The 26,475-nt window shown below is 52.1% G+C and overlaps 1 protein-coding gene across 1 annotated transcript; it reads right to left on the bottom strand.

Moving 5' to 3' along the window:
* Positions 1-231: 231 nt before the first annotated feature.
* LOC121271553 (galanin peptides-like) lies at positions 232-25,688 on the bottom strand. Its single transcript, XM_041177552.1, has 6 exons — positions 25,617-25,688; positions 10,038-10,118; positions 9,068-9,122; positions 3,942-4,040; positions 2,325-2,399; positions 232-293 (listed from the first exon to the last, which is right to left on the bottom strand). Exons 2-6 carry the CDS (start codon positions 10,116-10,118, stop codon positions 232-234), a joined length of 372 nt encoding a protein of 123 aa, XP_041033486.1. The 5' UTR covers positions 25,617-25,688.
* Positions 25,689-26,475: the final 787 nt, after the last annotated feature.

Below are 26,475 nucleotides of genomic sequence, written 5' to 3'. Positions count from 1 at the left end.
AATGATCTCAGACCTTGACGTTTTTAAAATTGGGTTTAATGAGATACTGAGACACAAAGAGAAAGACTGGAGAAAGGTGCAACTTCTTTGCTTCACTTTATTTTAGGGACATTTCACCAGCAAAACTCAAACCTTTGATTTCGTGCAAATAATCACAATGGGGTGGGGTCTGTTTCTTTTGCGAACAAAAACATCTGTAGCTTTACATGCGAGGGCTCAAAACCCAAAGGCTTATGCTTGTTGTGTTTGGTCTGCTGAGAACAGCATTGCAGAGTTATCCAGGAGGCCAGATTCTGCCAAAATAATGATAAAATATTCAAATATTTAAACAGTCCATGAAAACAACTTATTGACAAATTAAACATTTTTCTACCAGTTATCCCTCCTCCTACATTCTATCATCTTTTAATATCCAAGTTCAAATGCCGAACTCTCCACTTGCCTGGATGAGTGGAGCTCCCATAAAACACAAGGAGTTTGACACTGCCCAGGACAAAGCAGCTGCTTGATTGGCACCCCATCCACAAACATTTACTCCCTCCACCGCCAATGCACAGTAGCAGCAGTGTGTACCATCTACAAGATGCACTGCAGGAACTCACCAAGGCTCCTTAGACAACACCTTCCAAACCCAGGACTACTACTATCTAGAAGGACAAGGACAGCAGATAGATGGGAACACCATCACCTTCAAGTTCTCCTCCAAGTCACTCACCATCCTGACTTGGAAATTATCACCATTCCTTCACTGTCGCTGGGTTAAAATCCTGGAACACCCTCCCTAACAGCACTGTGGATGTACCTACACTACATGGACAGCAGCAGTTCAAGAAGGCAGCTCACCACCACCTTCTGAAGGGCAACTAAGGGTGGACAATAAATGCTGGCCCAGCCAGCGACACGCACATCCCATGAATGAATAATAAAAACTAGTTTCCTAATTAGCTGAAACTACTCTTATTCTCTTTTCAACCTAAGCAGTATCCCGCACAGCGACCGTGTGTCCCTCACAGTGACCCTATGTCACCCATAGTGATTGTGTGTCCCTCACTGTGACCCTGTGTCACTCACAGTTTTCGTGAGTCCCTCACAGTGACCCTGTGTCACTCACAGTGACCGTGAGTCCCTCACAGTGACCGTGTGTCACTCACTGTGACCGTGTGTTCCTCACAGTGACCGTGTGTCACTCACAGTGACCTTGTGTCACTCACTGTGACCCTGTGTCCCTCACAGTGACTGTGTGTCCCTCACAGTGACCTTGTGTCACTCACTGTGACCCTGTTTCCCTCACAGTGACTGTGTGTCCCTCACAGTGACCTTGTGTCACTCACTGTGACCGTGTGTCACTCACAGTGACCGTATGTCCCTCACTGTGACCGTGTGTCACTCACAGTGACCATGTGTCCCTCACAGTGACCGTGTGTCACTCACAGTGACCCTGTGTATCTCACAGTGACCGTCTGTCCCTCACTGTGACCGTGTGTCACTCACAGTGACCGTGAGTCCCTCACAGTGACCGTGTGTCACTCACAGTGACCGTGTGTCCCTCACAGTGACCGTGTGTCACTCACAGTGACCGTGTGTCCCACACAGTGACCGTGTGTCACTCACAGTGACCGTGTGTCCCTCACAGTGACCCTGTTTCCCTCATAGTTTCCAACTGTTCACTCCCTTACGATTAGGCCATCCCCACAAATATGGAATTTTCCAGGCCCTGACCTACCTCTGATGTTCCAGGCTCTGAACCCACTATCTCAGATCCCCTGGCCTCTTCCCCACTCCAGCCCAGTTTTTCTCATTCTCCCAGTCCCCTGGCCTATCTTACCATCCCCACACCTGACTGGCCTCCACAATCTCGCCCTTCCTCCCTCCCGTCCACTCCCCAGCTACAGCCTCCAAGTGTGCTGGCCTTCCTGCAGTATGGCAATCCAGCTTTCCGATAATAGGGAACATACTTCCTGGTTTTCTAACCGTAAGGACACCCTCATGCTCCATGGTTGCAGCTCAATAAATCCTGGGATTGCCTGGTCTATGACCTAATAGGAAAGCCAGTTTATCCAGAGCTATCCTTACACAATTATCACACAAGTAGTCACTGAATACTAATCAGGCGTAATCACACTGGCAGATTTCAACAGCCTAGTCCAGGAACCTGCAAGCAAATTAAAGCTTTTATCGAGCTACTCTGACAGAAGTCTGAATGGTCCAGGGTGATACTGGGAGACATCTTGACCCCCTGAGCTACCTTAACTTTGATGCTGAAGGTGCTAATTATGGTTCACTCTCCTTATCTGTGTTTGCTCTTGGAATCCTTTAGAACCCACCTCTCAGGCGCAAGTATCTCAGGAATTCTGTCAGCGTCTGAAGGGCATTATCATCAACTGAATTCAGTGGATTACCTTAAAACAAAAGACGATAACATCAGGCATTGCAACACATCACTCATTTTGTCATTGCCAATCAACAGCACTGCTCGCAAACCTTCCAGTCAGTACCCATCTCAGTGAGTGCTCATCACAGCTTCCATCAGCCCAGGGCTGTGTATGTGACACCGTGTACTCCACTACTCAAAATAGCTTCAAGCCATAATATCAAAATGTAATTTAGTGAAAAAAGCCTTGGATCAACTTTTCTGAATTTATTTAATGTTTTAAAGATTTAACAGCTTATTAAAGACATTTCAATCTTAAAAAACAATTTCAAGTAAATGTTAATATTTTAAGTATTTTGGGTCTTTTTAAAGTTGAATATTATAGATTGGGTCTCAACAACTCAAAAGGGGGTTTCCCTCAGTCCCTCTGACCCACACAGAGAGTTTCCCTCAGTCCCTCTGACCCACCCAGAGGGTCTCCCTCAGTCCCTCTGACCCACCCAGAGGGTCACCCTCAGTCCCTCTGACCCACACAGAGGGTCTCCCTCAGTCCCTCTGACCCACACAGAGGGTCACCCTCAGTCCCTCTGACCCACACAGAGGGTCTCCCTCAGTCCGTCTGACCCACACGGAGGGTCTCCTTCAGTCCCTCTGACCCACACAGAGAGTTTCCCTCAGTCCCTCTGACCCACACGGAGGGTCTCCCTCAGTCCCTCTGACCCACACGGAGGGTCTCCCTCAGTCCCTCTGACCCACACAGAGAGTTTCCCTCAGTCCCTCTAATCCACACGGAGGGTCTCCTTCAGTCCCTCTGACCCACACAGAGAGTTTCCCTCAGTCCCTCTGACCCACACAGAGGGTCTCCCTCAGTCCCTCTGACCCACACAGAGGGTCTCCCTCAGTCCCTCTGACCCACACAGAGGGTCTCCTTCAGTCCCTCTGACCCACACAGAGAGTTTCCCTCAGTCCCTCTGACCCACACAGAGAGTTTCCCTCAGTCCCTCTGACCCACGCAGAGGGTCTGCCTCAGTCCCTCTGACTCACACAGAGGGTCTCCCTCAGTCCCTCTGACTCACACAGAGGGTCTCCCTCAGTCCCTCTGACTCACACGGAGGGTCTCCCTCAGTCCCTCTGACCCACACAAGTCCCTCGGATTTCCTGTTCCTGGCTGAGCAGCATCATTACAGGACAGTCCTGGCTCTGGTTCCCACACAGGGACTATTTACACAGGGACTGATTTTACAGGGACAGGGACTATTCAGACAGGGACTATTCACCCAGGGACTATTTACACAGGGACAGGGACTATTTGCGCGGGGACTATTTACACTGGGGCTATTTACACAGGGACAGGGACTATTTACACAGGGACTATTTACACAGGGACAGGGACTATTTACACAGGGACTATTTACACAGGGACAGGGACTATTTACACAGGGACTATTTACACTGGGGCTATTTACACAGGGACAGGGACTATTTACACAGGGACTATTTACACAGGGACTATTTACACAGGGGCGATTTAAAATCCTACACAATAACAATATAAAACATCCATTCTTACTGAAACTTGTTACAACTGATTTGTAATTATCGTCGAAGACTTCTCTCTTCCCAGCGAGTCCCCCCTTGTCAGTCAGTGACCTGTGACCATTCGCAGCATCTGGAAGGAAAGGATAATTAGTTCAATAACCCCCAGTAATACATAGGGAGACACAGCCTCTCCATTGACCTCATTCACTAATGGATCAATTACAATTATTTCACAATAAAAACAGAAATACCTGGAAAAACTCAGCAGGTCTGGCAGCATTGGCGGAGAAGAAGAGAGTTGACGTTTCGAGTCCTCATGACCCTTCAACACTTGAGGACCCGAAACGTCAACCCTTTTCTTCTCCGCCGATGCTGCCAGACCTGCTGAGTTTTTCCAGGTAATTCTGTTTTTGTTTTGGATTTCCAGCATCCGCAGTTTTTTGTTTTTAACAATTATTTCACATCCGAGTGCTTTGCTCAAAGTGTTAACTAGTTCTTTTGTTTTTCAGTTGCTGATGCGTTCAGATGTGTATTTGCCAATTTTTTGTTTTAATTTCAATTTTCCAGCATTTGCCATTTTCTCTTTATAGCCCCAGAAAATACCTACCCACCTCCCAATGCAATCAGCCCCTCCCACTTCCCATTTACACTCAGCCCAGCCCCACCCCTTTCCAGTACAGTCAGCCCCACCCCTTTCCATTACAGTCAGCCCCACCCCTTTCCAGTACAGTCAGCCCCACCCCTTTCCAGTCCAGTCAGCCCCACCCCTTTCCAGTCCAGTCAGCCCCACCCCTTTCCAGTCCAGTCAGCCCCACCCCTTTCCAGTCCAGTCAGCCCCACCCCTTTCCAGTCCAGTCAGCCCCACCCCTTTCCAGTCCAGTCAGCCCCACCCCTTTCCAGTCCAGTCAGCCCCACCCCTTTCCAGTCCAGTCAGCCCCACCCCTTTCCAGTCCAGTCAGCCCCACCCCTTTCCAGTCCAGTCAGCCCCACCCCTTTCCAGTCCAGTCAGCCCCACCCCTTTCCAGTCCAGTCAGCCCCACCCCTTTCCAGTCCAGTCAGCCCCACCCCTTTCCAGTACAGTCAGCCCCACCCCTTTCCAGTCCAGTCAGCCCCACCCCTTTCCAGTCCAGTCAGCCCCACCCCTTTCCAGTCCAGTCAGCCCCACCCCTTTCCAGTACAGTCAGCCCCACCCCTTTCCAGTCCAGTCAGCCCCACCCCTTTCCAGTCCAGTCAGCCCCACCCCTTTCCAGTCCAGTCAGCCCCACCCCTTTCCAGTCCAGTCAGCCCCACCCCTTTCCAGTCCAGTCAGCCCCACCCCTTTCCAGTCCAGTCAGCCCCACCCCTTTCCAGTCCAGTCAGCCCCACCCCTTTCCAGTCCAGTCAGCCCCACCCCTTTCCAGTCCAGTCAGCCCCACCCCTTTCCAGTCCAGTCAGCCCCACCCCTTTCCAGTCCAGTCAGCCCCACCCCTTTCCAGTCCAGTCAGCCCCACCCCTTTCCAGTCCAGTCAGCCCCACCCCTTTCCAGTCCAGTCAGCCCCACCCCTTTCCAGTCCAGTCAGCCCCACCCCTTTCCAGTCCAGTCAGCCCCACCCCTTTCCAGTCCAGTCAGACCCACCCCTTTCCAGTCCAGTCAGCCCCACCCCTTTCCAGTACAGTCAGCCCCACCCCTTTCCAGTACAGTCAGCCCCACCCCTTTCCAGTACAGTCAGCCCCACCCCTTTCCAGTACAGTCAGCCCCACCCCTTTCCAGTACAGTCAGCCCCACCCCTTTCCAGCACAAAAAGCCCCTCCCCTTCCCAGTACAATAAGTGTCTCTCATTCCCAGTAGAGTCAGTGCCCCCGTTTCCCAGTACAATAAGCCCCTCCTATTCCCAGTACAATAAGCCCCTCCCATTCTCAGTACAATAAGCCCCTCCCATTCCCAGTACAATAAGCCCCTCCCATTCCCAATACAATAAGCCCCTCCCATTCCCAGTACAATAAGCCCCTCCCATTCTCAGTACAATAAGCCCCTCCCATTCCCAGTACAATAAGCCCCTCCCATTCTCAGTACAATAAGCCCCTCCCATTCCCAGTACAATAAGCCCCTCCCATTCTCAGTACAATAAGCCCCTCCCATTCCCAGTACAATAAGCCCCTCCCATTCTCAGTACAATAAGCCCCTCCCATTCCCAGTACAATAAGTCCTTCCCATTCTCAGTACAATAAGCCCCTCCCATTCTCAGTACAATAAGTCCCTCCCATTCCCAGTAGAGTCAGCGCCCTTTGTTTCCCAGTGCAATCAGGCCCTCCCATTTCCAGTACAATTAGACACTACCATTCCCAGTATTGTCAGCCCCTCCCCTCCCCAGTACAATAAGCCTCTCCCATTCCCAGTACAACAAGCCCCTCCCATTCCCAGTACAATAAGTCCCTCCCATTCCCAGTAGAGTCAGCGCCCTTTGTTTCCCAGTGCAATCAGGCCCTCCCATTTCCAGTACAATTAGACACTACCATTCCCAATATTGTCAGCCCCTCCCATTCCCAGTACAATATCCCTCCCATTCCCAGTAGAGTCAGCGCCCTTTGTTTCCCAGTGCAATCAGGCCCTCCCATTTCCAGTACAATTAGACACTACCATTCCCAGTATTGTCAGCCCCTCCCCTCCCCAGTACAATAAGCCTCTCCCATTCCCAGTAGAGTCAGCGCCCCTACTTCCCGTACAACAAGCCCCTCCCATTCCCAATACAATAAGCCCCTCCAATTCCCAGGACAATAAGCCCCTCCCATTCCCAGTACAATAAGTACTTCCCACATCCAAGGGAGTTGGTGAGTGCAGGTGAGACTGAGTTAGGGAAGGATAAGTGTGGCAAGGTGAGTGAGGGAGAGGGTGAGGAGAGTTTGAGGATGGGTGAGGAGTGTGTGAGAGAGAGGTGAGTAAGGCAGAGGATGAATGAGGGAGAGGGTGAATGAGGATGAGTGAGGGAAGTTAAGGGTGTGAGAGGGAGGTTGAGTGAGAGAGGGTGTGTGTGAAAGAGGATGAGTGAGGGAAAAGCTGAGTGAGGGCAAAGGTGAATGAGGGAGGGTGAAGGTGATTAAGGGAGGGTGAGGGTGAGTGAGGGAAGGTGAGTGAGGGAGGGTGAGGGTGAGTGAGGGAAGGTGAGTGAGGGAGGGTGAGGGTGAGTGAAGTAGGGTGAGTAAGGGAGGGTGAGGGTGAGTGAGGGAAGGTGAGTAAGGGAGGGCGAGGGTGAGTGAGGGAAGGTGAGTAAGGGAGGGTGAGTGAGGGAGGGTGAAGGTGAGTGAAGGAGGGTGAGGGTGAGTGAGGGAGGGTGAAAGTGAGTGAGGGAGGGTGAGGGTGTGAGGGAGGGTGAGGGTGAGTGAGGGAGGGTGAGGGTGTGTGAGGGAGGGTAAGTGAGGGAGGGTGAGGGTGAGTGAGGGAGGGTGAAGGTGAGTGAGGGAGGATGAGTGAGGGAGGGTGAGGGTGAGTGAGGGAGGGTGAAGGTGAGTGAGGGAGGGTGAGGGTGAGTGAGGGAGGGTGAGGGTGAGTGAGGGAGGGTGAAGGTGAGTGAGGGAGGGTGAGGGTGAGTGAGGGAGGGTGAGTGAGGGAGGGTGAGTGAGGGAGGGTGAAGGTGAGTGAAGGAGGGTGAGGGTGAGTGAGGGAGGGTGAAAGTGAGTGAGGGAGGGTGAGGGTGTGAGGGAGGGTGAGGGTGAGTGAGGGAGGGTGAGGGTGTGTGAGGGAGGGTGAGTGAGGGAGGGTGAGGGTGAGTGAGGGAGGGTGAAGGTGAGTGAGGGAGGATGAGTGAGGGAGGGTGAGGGTGAGTGAGGGAGGGTGAAGGTGAGTGAGGGAGGGTGAGGGTGAGTGAGGGAGGGTGAGGGTGAGTGAGGGAGGGTGAAGGTGAGTGAGGGAGGGTGAGGGTGAGTGAGGGAGGGTGAGTGAGGGAGGGTGAGTGAGGGAGGGTGAAGGTGAGTGAGGGAGGGTGAGGGTGAGTGAGGGAGGGTGAGTGAGGGAGGGTGAGTGAGGGAGGGTGAGGGTGTGAGGAAAGGCGATTCGTCCTGACAGGTTTGGCTTTCTCTCATCACCTGATTTGCATATTTAAAGGGATACCACTGACTCAAGACAGCTTTTTGTGCTCTTTAGTTACAGTTGCTCAAATGAGGGGCCACTCCTCCTAGGGACCAATTTCCCTAAGGCTGGGGAGGTAAAATCAGAGCCATTACTTTTAGGAACAATTAACACAAAGTTTATTTCTTTTCTAATCCTATGGAATTTGTTATCAGAAATTTCAGTTGTGGCTTCATCACTGTAATGATCGTTGTGTAACTTTGTGACTATAAAAAAGGATAAACAGCAAAATAGAAAGTGTTTACACATTAGCTCCAATAATACAGTATTCTGGAGTCCAGAATCACCTTGGCTGCTCATTCATTCATGTGTCCTCTAGTTTTTTGGACAGAGGCATCAGGAAGAATCTGACTGTGTTTTCTGCCACTCACAGCTACTCTGGATCAACTCTACTCCTAACTGCAACACCTAAATGAGACAGGACAAGATCTGTCTCAAATCAAGGGGGGATATTCCAAACATATCATTCAAATCAAAGAAAGCAAAATAAAAATAAAATATAAGCAAATAACTCTAACTCTGACTATTAATACTTTCAGTGTAAACTCCAACCTTTCTACACATTCAAACATATAATGGCTGGATCTGAGATCATTGACCTGAAACGTTAACTCTGTTTCTCACTCCATAGAAGCTGCCAGCTCAGGTGTCACTTCCGGACTTGAGCATATAAACTATGAGGGTGTTTCAGTGCAGCACTGGAAGGGTGCTGCATTGTTGGAGGGTGCTGTGTTCAGTGATAATCCAGATTCTCTCTGCATTACACTATTTAAATTCACTTTGTGTCCTAGTCTGAAAACCACAATTAGCAGATTATCTGGACATTGGCCTCTCTGCCCCTCTGTGGATCTTCTATGCTTGAAAATAATTCATTAACTGTGAAATGCTTTGATATGACATGAGGACACAACATATAAATATAAGTTGCCTCATTTTTCTTCTTTTAGTTATAAGGAAACACATTATTGAGTGTTGGATTATACTATCCCCTGTAGCATCCATGCAATGTTAAGAATAATCAGAATGGGGTCTGAGGTAGTGATCACATTACTCACGTGGGCCTAACAAATATCCAGCGCTGTTCAATGTCCAACCTCTCTTGTCTTTGGGCTGAAAAATAGATTTTGCAGATTGACTTCTGTGTTTTTTTTTGTTTTCCCAAGATCCATGATTTTCTTTGTTTTCCACCACTATTTTACTGTCTCTTTTTAGATGCACCAACACATTGGAGACCACAGCCACAGATCTCAGATAAAGATACTAATCCATTCTCTAGAGAGCTTAACTCAACAGGAGACTCAGTCTACAGAGAGGTCCCTTCCCACCTTTGCAGATCAGCTGTACACAGCCCAACTCTGGAGAGAGAGAGAGAAAAAGACCAGCTGTACAAAGCTCAGTTCCAGAGAGATATCAGCTCTGCACTGGAGAATCTGAACAGAGAAAGCCCTCTGTACAGCAACCTCTTCCCACGGAGAGACCACCTGTACAGTAAGGACCACCTCCAAATAGTGGGCTTTGCCATGAGTGAGTGAGTACAGATCTTTATTCCCATAGTGAGGAACCCCCGACAATAAAAAATTAACTAGCCCAGCTGGGTGTTTCTGCTAGCAATGAAGACACTCCAGTGGGACTCTGGTAAATTTCTAGTTCAGTTCTAAACTTGGAGACACTGATATTTCTGGGAAATTAGGGAAGGTGCAGGTTTAATATCAAGGCTGGAATATTCCATTGGTACAATGCGAAAGGGTGAGTTTTAGACTTGTTCCTGGAAATCACATGCTGATGTCATTCTGTCTATACCTGACCTGGTAAAACTGGTATGTCACTGAGGGAAAAGTGAGAAGAGATTTCCATTTTCAACTACTTACCCAAGCCTTTCAGCCAGTTTGGTTTCACTGACATTAAGTGGAGGCAGAGGAATATCAACCTCAGGCCAAGCTTCTCCTACAGAAAACTCTGCTCCCACCCCAGTTCTGACTCAAATTCAGACCCAACAACAGACCATAAAAGAGCAAATATAATTACCATGATAACTAATCCGAAACATTCAGTCACTAAGCCACAAAGGATCAAAGACATCCAGATCAGGGTCCTGCTTTTATACATCTGAAGAGAAAAGAAAAACAATTAAATTGTATGTCTGCATTAAAGTGAGAAGAGATTCACTGTCACCTGAGTTTTGCATTGGACTTGTGTCAGACATCAAATTATGTTGGGTTACAGAAAGAGTATGAACTGAACTCTCACAAAGAAACTGCCTGTGACCTCTTCCTGTGCCTCTGACTTGGCTCCAAAGGCCACAGTTTCTGTTTCCTTTACTGGAATTAGACCAGTTTCATTTACAGGCATTACATAAAAACATAAGAAATAGGAGCAGGAGGAGGCCATTCGGCCCCTTAAGCCTGCCCCGCCATTCAATAAGATCATGGCTGATCTGCCCCAGGCCTCAATTCCTCTTTCGTGCCAACTCCTCATAGCCCTCAACTCCCCGATATTCCAAAAATCTATCTACCTCCTCTTTAAATACTTTCACTGATCTAGCCTCCACAACTCCCTGGGGTAGAGAATTCAAGACATTCACTACCCTCTGAGAGAAGAAATACCTTTGCATCTCAGTTTTAAATGAGTGTCCCCTTACTCTGTAACTATGTCCCCTAGTTTGAGATTCCCCCCCAGTACAAATATCTTCTCAACATCTACCCTGTCAAGCCCCCTCAGAATCTTGTACATTTCAATAAGATCACCCCTCTTTCTTCTAAACTCTAATGAATAAAGACTTAACCTGTTTAGCCGTTCTTGATAAGTCAACCCCTTCATCCCAGGAATCAGCCTAGTTAATCTCTTTTGAACTGGCTCCAATGCCAGTATATCCTTTCTTAAATACGGGGATCAAAACTGTACCCAGTACTCCAGGTGCGGCCTCACCAACACCCTGTACAGTTGTAACAAGACTTCCCTATTTTTAAACTCCAACCCCCTAATATTGCTAATCAAAGAAAAATATGTTAAAGCATTTTAACATCAGCACTAAATCTCTAATTTAAATGAGTTAATGGTTTAATGCTTTAAAATTTATACTGTTAGGCACCCCACAGTATTGGTAAGTTCACCAGCTAATGTTAAGGGGGAATTCAGTGAGGTGGTAGTACAGTTAGGGGCGAGTACGTAGAGGGGATATAATGAGGGGTGTATGCTGAAAGTGTAAGGTGATGGGAATAGTGAGGGGGAAACAGGGAGTACAGTGAGGGAGGTAGAGTGAGGTAGGGGGGTTTGGTGAGGGGGAACAGTAAGGAGGGTACACTGATGGCGATCCAACAGAGAGCACTGGTGAGAAGTGACTGAAGCATTCTGGGAGAAGTCATCGCAGCTACCGCGACTCAGAAGGGAACCGAGGAGAAGGACTCTTGCACTCAACAGGAGGAAGAGCAACCAACAGAGGGCGCTGGTGAGAAGTGACTGAAGCATTCTGGGAGAAGTCACCACAGCCACTGAGATCAGGAGGGAATCGAGGAGGACCCACTGTCAAAGAATGGAATAGCCCCAAACATTACATTGCTGTAGTGTTTCCATCCCTTCCGCCTCCTCAAACCTAAAAAAAAAGAGAGGAAGAGGCAGCGCAATCAGGAGTGCACCAGACCTGCGAGGGTAACTCTTCTGAAAGTGGATTTTAAAGAAAAAACTGCTGATTGGTGAGTAAATCCTGCAAGCAGACTCGGAGGGAGGAACACCGGAGTGGTAAGTATAAATCTAGCTTACCTCGGGGATTCACGGCCTTGTCTCCAGGGAGCAGACTTGGAGGGAGGAGCACCAGAGCGGTGACCTCAGGGCACAGAGTAACTGAAGCCAAAACTGAAAAAGTGACATCACAGGAAAGCTGTGACCTGATTAGTTGGTAGGAAATCTGTGCCAAATTTGAAAAAAAATACTGCAAAGTTAATTAATAAATTAATTATCTATGTCAAAATGGCTGGGCGGGTGATGTGGTGCAGCTGTATGATGTGGGCGCTGGCAGATCCCATTGCGTTGAGCAGTGACCACATCTGCAGCAAGTGTTGGTTGCTGGAGAAACTCCGGCTCAGAATTGATGAGCTGGAGTCCGAGATCCAGACGCGGCAGCACATCCGGGAGAGGGAGAGTTACCTGGACGCTTTGTTTCAGGAGGCGGTCACACCCGGTAGATTAAGTACCTCAAGTTCAGTCAGTGGTCAGGGTCAGCAGGGTGTGACTGCAAGTGAGGCAGGTAGGGGGATCCTGTGTTCAGGAACAGAGGAGCCTCAGCTCTTGACCTTGTCCAACAGGTACGAGGTACTTGCTCCCTGTGTGGATGAGGAACAGGGCTTTAGGGAGGATGAGCCAGCTGACCACGGTGCTGTGGCACAGGAGGCCATTCAAGAAGGGGAGCAAAAAGGCAAGTGGTAGTTGTGGGGATTCTATAATTAGGGGAATTGATAGCTTCGTTTGTAAGCAGGATCGAGAGTCCGGCATGGTATGTTGCCTGCCCGGTGCCAGGGTGAGGGACATCTCTGACCGGCTTGAAAGGATATTGGAGAGGGAGGGGGAGGATCCAGTTGTTGTGGTCCACGTTGGGACAAATAACATAGGTAAGACTGGGAAAGAGGACCTGTTTGGGGATTATCAGGAACTAGGAACTAAATTAAAGAACAGGTCCATAAGGGTTATAATCTCCGGATTATTACCCGAGCCACGTGCAAATCGGCATAGGGACGTGGGAATAAGGAAAGTAAACACGTGGCTAAAGGAGTGGTGCGGGAAAGAGGGGTTCCATTTCGTGGGGCACTGGCATCAGTATTGGAACAGGAGGGATCTGTACCATTGGGACGGTCTCCACCTGAACTGATCTGGGACCAATGTTCTAGCGAAAAGGGTAAATAGGGTGGTCAACAGGACTTTAAACTAGAAAGTGGGGGGGGGGGGGGAAGGGTAAAACTCCAAGAAGTATGACCAATGGGAAACAAAGCAGCAGGTTAGCATGTGGGGGGGTGGATTCAACTTGATGGAAAATTATGAAAAAGATGAAAAGAAAGGAGAGCCCAGGAGAGGCTATTAAAGTCTCCAGAACACAAAATAGGACAGAGTGTTTGGAAAGGGTTAGGAATCTAACTTCAAGCACATCAGATAAAGGGACGTCAATGAAAAAGGGGATGGGAAATACAGGACTGAAGATGTTGTATCTGAATGCACGCAGCATACGAAATAAGGTAAATGAGCTTGTGGTGCAGATTGAAATTGGCAGGTATGATGTGGTGGGCATCACGGAGACATGGCTGCAAGGGGATCAGGACTGGGAGCTAAATATCCAAAGATATACATCCTATCGAAAAGATAGGCAGGTTGGCAGAGGGGGTGGGGTTGCTTTGTTAGTAAGAAATGAAATCAACTCGATAGCAAGAAATGACATAGGGTCAGATGATGTAGAATCTGTGTGGTTAGAGTTGAGGAACCGCAAAGGTAAAAAAAACCATAATGGGAGTTATGTACAGGCCTCCGAACAGTAGTCAGGATGTGGGGCACAAGATACACCAGGAGATAGAAAAGGCATGTAAGAAAGGCAAGGTTACAGTGATCATGGGGGATTTCAATATGCAGGTAGACTGGGAAAATCAGGTTGGTAGTGGATCCCAGGAAAAGGAATTTGTGGAATGTCTACGAGCTGGCTTTTTGGAGCAGCTTGTGGTGGAGCCCACTAGGGAACAGGCAATTCTAGATTTAGTGATGTGTAATGAGACAGATTTGATAAGGGAGCTTAAGGTGAAGGAACCCTTAGGAGGAAGTGACCATAATATGATAGAATTTACCTGCAATTTGAGAGGAAAAAGCTGGAATCAGATGTAACGATATTACACTTGAATAAAGGCAACTACAGAGGCATGAGGGAGGAGCTGGCCAGAATTGACTGGGAGATGAGCCTAGCAGGAAAGACAGTGGAACAGCAATGGCAGGAGTTTCTGGGAGTAATTTGGGAGACACAGCAAAAGCTCATCCCTAGGAAGAAGCAGCATACTAAAGGGAGGACGAGGCAACCATGGCTGACAAGGGAAGTCAGGAACAGCATAAAAGCTAAAGAGAAAGCAAACAATGCGGCGAAGAGCAGTGGGAAACCAGAGGATTGGGAAGCCTGCAAAGACCAACAGAGGACAACTAAAAAAGAAATAAGGAGGGAGAAGATTAAATATGAAGGTAAACTAGCCAGTAATATAAAAGAAGATTGCAAGAGTTTTTTTAAGATATATAAAGGGTAAAAGAGGAGCAAAAGTGGACATTGGGCTGCTGGAAAATGACTCTGGAGAAGTAGTAATGGGGAACAAAGAAATGGCAGAGGAACGAATAGGTACTTTGCGTCAGTCTTCATGGTGGAAGACACGAGTGAAATCCCCAAAGTTCAAGAGAGTTGGGGGGCAGAGGTGAGTATGGTGGCCATTACCAAGGAGAAGATGCTAGGAAAACTGAAAGGTCTGAAGGTGGATAAATCACCTGGACCAGATGGATTACACCCAGAGTTCTAAAGGAGATAGCTGAAGAGATAGTGGAGGCATTAGTGGTGATCTTTCAGGAATCACTGGAGTCAGGGAGGGTCCCATAGGACTGGAAAATTGCTAATGTAACCCCCCTGTTTAAGAAGGGAGTGAGGCAAAAGACTGGAAATTACAAGCCGATTAGCCTGACCTCGGTCGTTGGTAAGATTTTAGAGTCCATTATTAAGCATGAGATTTCAGAATACTTGGTAGTGCATGGTAAAATTGAGCAAAGTCAGCATAGTTTCATCAAGGGGAGGTCATGCCTGACAAATCTGTTAGAATTCTTTGAGGAGGTAACAAGTAGGTTAGACAAAGGAGAGCCAATGGATGTTATCTACTTACTTCCAGAAGGCCTTTGACAAGGTGCCGCACAGGAGGCTGCTCAGTAAGATAAGAGCCCATGGTGTTAGAGGCAAGGTACCAGCATGGATAGAAGATTAACTGCCTGGCAGGAGGCAGAGAGTGAGGATAAGGGAGTCCTTCTCAGGCTGGGGGCCGGTGACTAGTGGAGTTCCGCAGGGGTCAGTGTTGGGACCACAACTTTTCACTTTATACATTAATGATCTAGATGAAGGAACTGAGGGCATCCTGGCTAAGTTTGCAGATGACACAAAGATAGGTGGAGGGACAGGTAGTATTGAGGAGGTGGGGAGGCTGCAGAAAGATTTGGACAGGTTAGGAGAATGGGCAAAGAAGTGGCAGATGGAATGCAACGTGGGGAAGTGTGAGGTGCTGCACTTTGGTAGGAAGAAGAGAGGCATAGACTATTTTCTGAATGGGGAGAGAATTCAGAAATCTGGAGTGCAAAGGGATTTGGGAGTCTTAGTCCAGGATTCTCTTAAGGTTAACTTGCAGGTTGAGTTGGTAGTTAGGAAGGCAAATGCAATGTTGGCATTTATTTCGAGAGGACTAGAATATAAAATCAGGAATGTGCTGCTGAGGCTTTATAAGGCTATGGTCAGACCACATTTAGAATATTGTGAGCAATTTGGGCCCCGTATCTCAGGAAGGATGTGCTGGCCCTGGAGGGGGTCCAGAGAAGGTTCACAAAAATGATCCCAGGAATGAAAGGCTTAACATATGAGGAACGTTTGAGGACTCTGGGTCAATACTTGATGGAGTTTAGAAGGATGAGGGGGGATCTGATTGAAACTTACAGAATACTGAAAGGCCTGGATAGAGTGGACATGGGGAAGATGTTTCCATTAGTAGGAGAAACTAGGACCCGAGGGCACAGCCTCAGAGTAAAGGGAAGACCTTTTAGAACAGAGATGAAGAGAAGCTTCTTTAGCCAGAGAGTGGTGAATCTATGGAATTCATTGCCACAGAAGGCTGTGGAGGCCAGGTCATTGAGTGTATTTAAGACCGAGATAGATAGGTTCTTGATTGGTAAGCGGATTAAAGGTTACTGGGAGAAGGCGGGAGAAAGGGGTTGAGAAACTTATCAGCCATGATTGAATGGCGGAGCAGACTCGATGGGCCGAATGGCCTAATTTCTGCTCCTATGTCTTATGGTCTTATGATGGGAGGACAGTTAGGGGGTCAGCGAGGAGAGTATGGTGACAGTGTATGGTGAACAGGGGGACAGTGAGAGGGCTACGGTGAGCGGGGTACAGTGAGGGGAGTACGGTGAGGGGTGTACGGTGAGGGGAGTACGGTGAGGGGTGTACGGTGAGGGGAGTACGGTGAGGGGAGTACGGTGAGGGGTGTACAGTGAGGGGAGTACGGTGAGGGGAGTGCAGTGAGGGGGTACAGTGAGGGGAGTACGGTGAGGGGTGTACGGTGAGGGGAGTACGGTGAGGGGTGTACAGTGAGGGGAGTACGGTGAGGGGAGTGCAGTGAGGGGGTACAGTGAGGGGAGTACAGCGAGGGGAGTACGGTGAGGGGAGTACGGTGAGGGGGTACAGTGAGGGGAGTATGGTGAGGGGAGTACGGTGAAGGGGTTACAGTGAGGGGGGTACAGTGAGGGGAGTACAGTGAGGGAGTACGGTGAGGGAGTACGGTGAGGGGAGTACAGTGAGGGGGTACAGTGAGGGAGTACGGTGAGGGGAGTACGGTGAGGGGAGTACGGTGAGGGGAGTACAGTGAGGGGGGTACAGTGAGGGGAGTACAGTGAGGGGGGTACAGTGAGGGGGGTACGGTGAGGGGAGTACGGTGAGGGGAGTACGGTGAGGGGAGTACAGTGAGGGGAGGACGGTGAGGGGAGTACAGTGATGGAGTACAGTGAGGGGAGTACAGTGAGGGGGGTACAGTGAGGGGAGTACGGTGAGGGGAGTACAGTGAGGGGGGGTACAGTGAGGGGAGTACAGTGAGGGGAGTACAGTGAGGGAGTACAGTGAGGGGAGTACAGTGATGGAGTACAGTGAGGGGAGTACAGTGAGGGGAGTACAGTGAGGGGGGTACAGTGAGGGGAGTATGGTGAGGGGAGTACGGTGAGGGGGTACAGTGAGGGGAGTATGGTGAGGGGAGTACGGTGAAGGGGTTACAGTGAGGGGGGTACAGTGAGGGGAGTACAGTGAGGGGGTACAGTGAGGGGAGTACGGTGAGGGGGGGTACATTGAGGGGAGTACGGTGAGGGGAGTACAGTGATGGAGTACAGTGAGGGGGGTACAGTGAGGGGAGTACAGTGAGGGGAGTACAGTGAGGGGAGTACGGTGAGGGGGGTACAGTGAGGGAGTACAGTGAGGGGAGTACAGTGAGGGGGGTACAGTGAGGGGGTACAGTGAGGGGGTACGGTGAGGGGGGTACAGTGAGGGAGTACAGTGAGGGGAGTACAGTGAGGGGGGTACAGTGAGGGGGTACAGTGAGGGGGTACGGTGAGGGGGGTACAGTGAGGGGGTACAGTGAGGGGGTACGGTGAGGGGGGTACAGTGAGGGGAGTACAGTGAGGGGAGTACGGTGAGGGGGGTACAGTGAGGGAGTACAGTGAGGGGAGTACAGTGAGGGGGGTACAGTGAGGGGAGTATGGTGAGGGGAGTACGGTGAGGGGGTACAGTGAGGGGAGTATGGTGAGGGGAGTACGGTGAAGGGGTTACAGTGAGGGGGGTACAGTGAGGGGAGTACAGTGAGGGGGTACAGTGAGGGGAGTACGGTGAGGGGGGGTACATTGAGGGGAGTACGGTGAGGGGAGTACAGTGAGGGAGTACAGTGAGGGGGGTACAGTGAGGGGGGTACAGTGAGGGGAGTACAGTGAGGGGGGTACAGTGAGGGGGGTACAGTGAGGGGGGTACAGTGAGGGGAGTACAGTGAGGGGGTACAGTGAGGGGGGTAGAGCGAGGGGAGTACGGTGAGGGGAGTACGGTGAGGGGGTACAGTGAGGGAGTACGGTGAGGGGAGTACAGTGAGGGGGGTACAGTGAGGGGGGTACAGTGAGGGGGGTACAGTGAGGGGAGTACGGTGAGGGGAGTACAGTGAGGGGAGTACGGTGAGGGGAGTACAGTGAGGGGGGTACAGTGAGGGAAGTACAGTGAGGGCGGTATGGTGAGGGGAGTACAGTGAGGGGGTACAGTGAGGGGTGTACAGTGAGGGGGGTATGGTGAGGGGAGTACGGTGAGGGGAGTACAGTGAGGGGGTACAGTGAGGGAGTACGGTGAGGGGGGTACAGTGAGGGGGTACAGTGAGGGAGTACAGTGAGAGGAATACAGTGAGGGGGTACAGTGAGGGAGTACAGTGAGGGGAGTACAGTGAGGGAGTACGGTGAGGGGAGTACAGTGAGGGAGTACGGTGAGGGGAGTACAGTGAGGGAGTACGGTGAGGGGAGTACAGTGAGGGAGTACGGTGAGGGGAGTACAGTGAGGGGGGGTACAGTGAGGGAGTACGGTGAGGGGAGTACAGTGAGGGGGTACAGTGAGGGGAGTACAGTGAGGGGAGTACGGTGAGGGGAGTACAGTGACGGGGTACAGTGAGGGGAGTACGGTGAGGGGGGTACATTGAGGGGAGTACAGTGAGGGGAGTACGGTGAGGGGAGTACAGTGATGGAGTACAGTGAGGGGGTACGGTGAGGGGAGTACAGTGAGGGGGGTACAGTGAGGGGGTACAGTGAGGGGCATACAGTGAGGGGCGTACAGTGATGGAGTACAGTGAGGGGGGTATGGTGAGGGGAGTACGGTGAAGGGGTTACAGTGAGGGGGGTACAGTGAGGGGAGTACGGTGAGGGGAGTACGGCGAGGGTAGTACAGTGAGGGATCACGGTGAGGGGAGTACAGTGAGGGGGGTACAGTGAGGGGGTACAGTGAGGGGGGTACAGTGAGGGGAGTACAGTGAGGGGAGTACGGTGAGAGGAGTACAGTGAGGGGGGGTACAGTGAGGGGAGTACGGTGAGGGGAGTACCGTGAGGGGGGTACAGTGAGGGGAGTACAGTGAGGGGAGTACCGTGAGGGGGGTACAGTGAGGGGGGGTACAGTGAGGGAGTACAGTGAGGGGGGGTACAGTGAGGGGAGTACGGCGAGGGGAGTACAGTGAGGGGAGTACCGTGAGGGGGGTACAGTGAGGGGGGGTACAGTGAGGGAGTACAGTGAGGGGGTACAGTGAGGGGAGTACAGTGAGGGGGGTACAGTGAGGGGGGTACAGTGAGGGGAGTACGGCGAGGGGAGTACAGTGAGGGTGATACAGTGAGGGGAGTACAGTGAGGGGAGTACGGTGAGGGGAGTACAGTGAGGGGGTACAGTGAGGGGGTACAGTAAGGGAAGTACAGTGGGGGGAGTACAGTGAGGGGGGTACAGTGAGGGAGTACAGTGAGGGAGTACGGTGAGGGGGGTACAGTGAGGTGGGGTACTGTAAGGTGGGTACAGAGGGAGTACGGTGAGGGGAGTACAGTGAGGGGGGGTACAGTGAGGGGGGTACAGTGAGGGGGTACAGTGAGGGGGGTACAGTGAGGGGAGTACGGTGAGGGGGTACAGTGAGGGGAATACAGTGAGGGTGGTACAGTGAGGGGGGTACAGTGAGGGGGGTACAGTGAGGGGAGTACGGCGAGGGGAGTACAGTGAGGGGGGTACAGTGAGGGGAGTACAGTGAGGGGAGTGCGGTGAGGGGAGTACAGTGAGGGGGTACAGTGAGGGGAGTACAGTGAGGGGGGTACAGTGAGGGGGGTACAGTGAGGGGGTACAGCGAGGGGGTACCGTGAGGGGAGTACAGTGAGGGAGTACGGTGAGGGAGTACTGTGAGGGGAGTACAGTGAGGGGAGTACGGTGAGGGGAGTACAGTGAGGGGAGTACAGTGAGGGGGGGTACAGTGAGGGAGTACGGTGAGGGGAGTACAGTGAGGGAGTACGGTGAGGGGAGTACGGTGAGGGGTGTACAGTGAGGGGGGTACAGTGAGGGGAGTACAGTGAGGGGAGTACGGTGAGGGGGGTACAGTGAGGGAGTACAGTGAGGGGGGGTACAGTGAGGGAGTACGGTGAGGGGAGTACAGTGAAGGGGTACAGTGAGGGGCGTACGGTGAGGGGAGTACAGTGAGGGGAGTACGGTGAGGGGGGTACAGTGAGGGGGTACAGTGAGGGAGTACGGTGAGGGGAGTACAGTGAGGGGAGTACGGTGAGGGGAGTACCGTGAGGGGGGTACAGTGAGGGGAGTACAGTGAGGGGAGTACAGTGAGGGGTGTACAGTGAGGGGGGGTACAGTGAGGGGGGGTACAGTGAGGGAGTATGGTGAGGGGAGTACAGTGAGGGAGTACGGTGAGGGGAGTACAGTGAGGGGGGTACAGTGAGGGGGGTACAGTGAGGGAAGTACAGTGAGGGGAGTATGGTGAGGGAGTACGGTGAGGGGGGTACAGTGAGGGGAGTACAGTGAAGGGGGGTACAGTGAGGCGGGTACAGTGAGGGGGGGTACAGTGAGGGGAGTACAGTGAGGGGGGTACAGTGAGGGGAGTACGGCGAGGGGAGTACAGTGAGGGTGGTACAGTGAGGGGAGTACAGTGAGGGGAGTACGGTGAGGGGAGTACAGTGAGGGGGGTACAGTGAGGGGTGTACAGTGAGGGGGGGTACAGTGAGGGGGGGTACAGTGAGGGAGTACGGTGAGGGGAGTACAGTGAGGGGGGTACAGTGAGGGGAGTACGGTGAGGGGAGTACCGTGAGGGGGGTACAGTGAGGGGAGTACAGTGAGGGGAGTACCGTGAGGGGGGTACAGTGAGGGGGGGGTACAGTGAGGGAGTACAGTGAGGGGGGGTACAGTGAGGGGAGTACGGCGAGGGGAGTACAGTGAGGGGAGTACCGTGAGGGGGGTACAGTGAGGGGGGGTACAGTGAGGGAGTACAGTGAGGGGGTACAGTGAGGGGAGTACAGTGAGGGGGGTACAGTGAGGGGGGTACAGTGAGGGGAGTACGGCGAGGGGAGTACAGTGAGGGGGGTACAGTGAGGGGGGTACAGTGAGGGGAGTACGGCGAGGGTAGTACAGTGAGGGTGGTACAGTGAGGGGAGTACAGTGAGGGGAGTACGGTGAGGGGAGTACAGTGAGGAGGTACAGTGAGGGGGTACAGTGAGGGGAGTACGGTGAGAGGAGTACAGTGAGGGGGGGTACAGTGAGGGGAGTACGGTGAGGGGAGTACCGTGAGGGGGGTACAGTGAGGGGAGTACAGTGAGGGGAGTACCGTGAGGGGGGTACAGTGAGGGGGGATACAGTGAGGGAGTACAGTGAGGGGGGGTACAGTGAGGGGAGTACGGCGAGGGAGTACTGTGAGGGGAGTACCGTGAGGGGGGTACAGTGAGGGGGGGTACAGTGAGGGAGTACAGTGAGGGGGTACAGTGAGGGGAGTACAGTGAGGGGGGTACAGTGAGGGGGGTACAGTGAGGGGAGTACGGCGAGGGGAGTACAGTGAGGGGGGTACAGTGAGGGGGGTACAGTGAGGGGAGTACGGCGAGGGGAGTACAGTGAGGGTGGTACAGTGAGGGGAGTACAATGAGGGGAGTACGGTGAGGGGAGTACAGTGAGGGGGTACAGTGAGGGGGTACAGTGAGGGGGTACAGTAAGGGAAGTACAGTGGGGGGAGTACAGTGAGGGGGGTACAGTGAGGGAGTACAGTGAGGGAGTACGGTGAGGGGGGTACAGTGAGGTGGGGTACTGTAAGGTGGGTACAGTGAGGGAGTACGGTGAGGGGAGTACAGTGAGGGGGGGTACAGTGAGGGGGGTACAGTGAGGGGGGTACAGTGAGGGGGGTACAGTGAGGGGAGTACGGTGAGGGGGTACAGTGAGGGGAGTACAGTGAGGGTGGTACAGTGAGGGGGGTACAGTGAGGGGGGTACAGTGAGGGGAGTACGGCGAGGGGAGTACAGTGAGGGGGGTACAGTGAGGGGAGTACGGTGAGGGGAGTACAGTGAGGGGGTACAGTGAGGGGAGTACAGTGAGGGGGGTACAGTGAGGGGGGTACAGTGAAGGGGTACAGCGAGGGGGTACCGTGAGGGGAGTACAGTGAGGGAGTACGGTGAGGGAGTACTGTGAGGGGAGTACAGTGAGGGGAGTACGGTGAGGGGAGTACAGTGAGGGAGTACGGTGAGGGGAGTACGGTGAGGGGTGTACAGTGAGGGGGGTACAGTGAGGGGAGTACAGTGAGGGGAGTACGGTGAGGGGGGTACAGTGAGGGAGTACAGTGAGGGGGGGTACAGTGAGGGAGTACAGTGAGGGGAGTACAGTGAAGGGGTACAGTGAGGGGAGTACGGTGAGGGGAGTACAGTGAGGGGAGTACGGTGAGGGGGGTACAGTGAGGGGGTACAGTGAGAGAGTACGGTGAGGGGGTACAGTGAGGGGAGTACGGTGAGGGGAGTACCGTGAGGGGGGTACAGTGAGTGGAGTACAGTGAGGGGAGTACAGTGAGGGGTGTACAGTGAGGGGGGTACAGTGAGGGGGGTACAGTGAGGGGGTACAGCGAGGGGGTACCGTGAGGGGAGTACAGTGAGGGAGTACGGTGAGGGAGTACTGTGAGGGGAGTACAGTGAGGGGAGTACGGTGAGGGGAGTACAGTGAGGGGAGTACAGTGAGGGGGGGTACAGTGAGGGAGTACGGTGAGGGGAGTACAGTGAGGGAGTACAGTGAGGGGAGTACGGTGAGGGGTGTACAGTGAGGGGGGTACAGTGAGGGGAGTACAGTGAGGGGAGTACGGTGAGGGGGGTACAGTGAGGGAGTACAGTGAGGGGGGGTACAGTGAGGGAGTACGGTGAGGGGAGTACAGTGAAGGGTACAGTGAGGGGAGTACGGTGAGGGGAGTACAGTGAGGGGAGTACGGTGAGGGGGGTACAGTGAGGGGGTACAGTGAGGGAGTACGGTGAGGGGGTACAGTGAGGGGAGTACGGTGAGGGGAGTACCGTGAGGGGGTTACAGTGAGGGGAGTACAGTGAGGGGAGTACAGTGAGGGGTGTACAGTGAGGGGGGGTACAGTGAGTGGGGGTACAGTGAGGGAGTACAGTGAAGGGGTACAGCGAGGGGGTACCGTGAGGGGAGTACAGTGAGGGGAGTACAGTGAGGGAGTACGGTGAGGGGGTACAGTGAGGGGAGTACGGTGAGGGGAGTACCGTGAGGGGGGTACAGTGAGGGGAGTACAGTGAGGGGAGTACAGTGAGGGGTGTACAGTGAGGGGGGGTACAGTGAGTGGGGGTACAGTGAGGGAGTATGGTGAGGGGAGTACAGTGAGGGAGTACGGTGAGGGGAGTACAGTGAGGGGGGTACAGTGAGGGGGGTACAGTGAGGGGAGTACAGTGAGGGGGGTACAGTGAGGCGGGTACAGTGAGGGGGGTACAGTGAGGGGAGTACAGTGAGGGGGGTACAGTGAGGGGAGTACGGCGAGGGGAGTACAGTGAGGGTGGTACAGTGAGGGGAGTACAGTGAGGGGAGTACGGTGAGGGGAGTACAGTGAGGGGGGTACAGTGAGGGGTGTACAGTGAGGGGGGGGTACAGTGAGGGGGGGTACAGTGAGGGAGTATGGTGAGGGGAGTACAGTGAGGGAGTACAGTGAGGGGAGTACAGTGAGGGGGGTACAGTGAGGGGGGTACAGTGAGGGGAGTATGGTGAGGGAGTACGGTGAGGGGGGTACAGTGAGGGGAGTACAGTGAAGGGGGGTACAGTGAGGCGGGTACAGTGAGGGGGGTACAGTGAGGGGAGTACAGTGAGGGGGGTACAGTGAGGGGAGTACGGCGTGGGGAGTACAGTGAGGGTGGTACAGTGAGGGGAGTACAGTGAGGGGAGTACGGTGAGGGGAGTACAGTGAGGGGGTACAGTGAGGGGGTACAGTGAGGGAAGTACAGTGAGGGGAGTACAGTGAGGGGGGTACAGTGAGGGAGTACAGTGAGGGAGTACGGTGAGGGGGGTACAGTGAGGTGGGGTACTGTAAGGGGGGTACAGTGAGGGAGTACGGTGAGGGGAGTACAGTGAGGGGGGGTACAGTGAGGGGGGTACAGTGAAGTGGTACAGTGAGGGGGTACAGTGAGGGGAGTACGGTGAGGGGGTACAGTGAGGGGAGTACAGTGAGGGTGGTACAGTGAGGGGGGTACAGTGAGGGGGGTACAGTGAGGGGAGTACGGCGAGGGGAGTACAGTGAGGGGGGTACAGTGAGGGGAGTACAGTGAGGGGGGTACAGTGAGGGGGGTACAGTGAGGGGATACAGCGAGGGGGTACCGTGAGGGGAGTACAGTGAGGGAGTACGGTGAGGGAGTACTGTGAGGGGAGTACAGTGAGGGGAGTACGGTGAGGGGAGTACAGTGAGGGGAGTACAGTGAGGGGGGGTACAGTGAGGGAGTACGGTGAGGGGAGTACAGTGAGGGAGTACGGTGAGGGGAGTACGGTGAGGGGAGTACAGTGAGGGGGGTACAGTGAGGGGAGTACAGTGAGGGGAGTACGGTGAGGGGGGTACAGTGAGGGGGTACAGTGAGGGGGGGTACAGTGAGGGAGTACGGTGAGGGGAGTACAGTGAAGGGGTACAGTGAGGGGAGTACGGTGAGGGGAGTACAGTGAGGGGAGTACGGTGAGGGGGGTACAGTGAGGGGGTACAGTGAGGGAGTACGGTGAGGGGGTACAGTGAGGGGAGTACGGTGAGGGGAGTACCGTGAGGGGGGTACAGTGAGGGGGTGTACAGTGAGGGAGTACGGTGAGGGGAGTACAGTGAGGGGGTACAGTGAGGGGAGTACGGTGAGGGGAGTACCGTGAGGGGAGTACGGTGAGGGGAATACCGTGAGGGGAGTACAGTGAGGGGAGTACAGTGAGGGGAGTACAGTGAGGGGTGTACAGTGAGGGGGGGTACAGTGAGGGGGGTACAGTGAGGGAGTACGGTGAGGGGAGTACAGTGAGGGAGTACGGTGAGGGGAGTACAGTGAGGGGGGTACAGTGAGGGGGGTACAGTGAGGGGAGTACAGTGAGGGGAGTATGGTGAGGGAGTACGGTGAGGGGGGTACAGTGAGGGGAGTACAGTGAAGGGGGGTACAGTGAGGCGGGTACAGTGAGGGGGGTACAGTGAGGGGAGTACAGTGAGGGGAGTACAGTGAGCGGGAAGTGCGATGGGGGCACTGTAGGGGGCAGGGCGGTGCAGTGCGAGGAGAACAAGGATTGAGAGCTTGTCGACCAACAGTTTGCTCACAGCTGCTCTTCATGGATGGGGAAAGCATCCAGAAAGGAATTGACTGGAGTGGAAGTAACAAAATCCCCTGTCACTAGTGACCTGCTGCTCATCATTATCCAGACTTCAATGGCCGACACCAGACACTAACTTTTAACAGGTCACCAATGCACTTTGGATTCCCAACAATCAGTGCCACGTACAGAATCTAGCAGTAAATGGCAAATCTTTCAATTCTCCACTTTTAACTGAGACATCTCAATGTTAAACAGTCTCCTGAGAAAGGCAGCAGCTCACAGGCCAATAAAATCAGCTGATTTTCTAATCCTTCAATAAACTGTACTCCTGCTGCAGACACAATTGTGCTTAGTTCTAGCATAATGCTTGCTAGGTTCATAGAGCTTGTTCCTCACAATCTTGTATTGCCAGCCTGGACTCAGTTACACACAACATCTGCAGCAACATTAGTCTGCTGTAAATAACAGCAATAAGGGTAACATCTCACATAAATTATCATAAATATATAAAATCATTTTACCTTTGTCTAGATGAAGAACAAATTGAAGTTTCTTTTCTGAAGTTTAAAATAATGACAAAAAAATGGAATTTGCCAAACAATTGTTTCAAGAATAGTCTATAATGAAGCCCTGGCTTAAGAACAGCAAAGTTCTGAGTGGTGATGTGCGAATGTCTGAGGAAAGAGAGAGAAGCCTATTTATTTGTGGAAAAGAATTAACGTCCTCATTATGTTTTTTTTTTCTTTTTACGTAAATGCATCCAGATTTTGAGAAGCATAAAAGGCTTGTCATGAAAGCATGAGCTGCATTTCAGCTCTAATTCCTGTCAGCAAAATGGAGGTAATTATTGATAATTGACTCATGTTCAGGTGGAGGTTAACAGGAAAGTGCCTTTTTAAAGCTGGAGGAGGACGAGGATCAGTGTCAAAATGTGTCAGAGTTGTCACAATGATCCTAACCGGCAAAGTAGAGTCAGACAGAAAGCAGAAGTAAAATAGTTTAGTTAAAATATGCAACTAAAACGGGAAGTACCAAAGAAAAATAGTGAAAATCATGAATGTCAAGGCATTGAAAGAAAGCAGGTGTGGGGAAATGGAACAAGAGAAACCAAATCGAGGAAAGAAAATAAAAATGCAAATCTAATAGAAAATAAAAATCCCTAATAAAGAAAGAGAAAACAGGGAAGAATGAGAAAAGGGGTCTATGAAATTGATTGGTTAAACTTAGGAAAAGAAGCAAAAGAAAGATAAAGAATAAGAGATAAAAGACAAAAGGGAAGAGGTTGTGAAAAAGAACAACAGAGAAAAGAGCTTTCATGTTTCAGAAAGTAATAAAAAGAGGATCAAATGCAGCCAGGTCTACAGACAGGACATTGGTTTA

The sequence above is a fragment of the Carcharodon carcharias genome, chromosome 31 (genome assembly GCF_017639515.1).
Source record: "Carcharodon carcharias isolate sCarCar2 chromosome 31, sCarCar2.pri, whole genome shotgun sequence".
Taxonomy (NCBI): Eukaryota; Metazoa; Chordata; class Chondrichthyes; order Lamniformes; family Lamnidae; genus Carcharodon; species Carcharodon carcharias.
Note: the sequence above shows the minus strand (reverse complement) of the source record. Positions and strands in the feature narration are given on the sequence as shown.

Bases quoted from the DNA above. Each gene is read 5' to 3' on its own strand.
- LOC121271553 (XM_041177552.1), bottom strand. From the start codon at position 10,118: ATGTATAAAAGCAGGACCCTGATCTGGATGTCTTTGATCCTTTGTGGC. The intron at 9,123-10,037 runs GTAATTATATTT...TCTATTTTTCAG, and splicing joins GTTTCGGATTAGTTATCATG to CCCAAAGACAAGAGAGGTTG. The intron at 294-2,324 runs GTGGGTTCTAAA...TTATTTTGGCAG, and splicing joins GAGATACTTGCGCCTGAGAG to AATCTGGCCTCCTGGATAAC.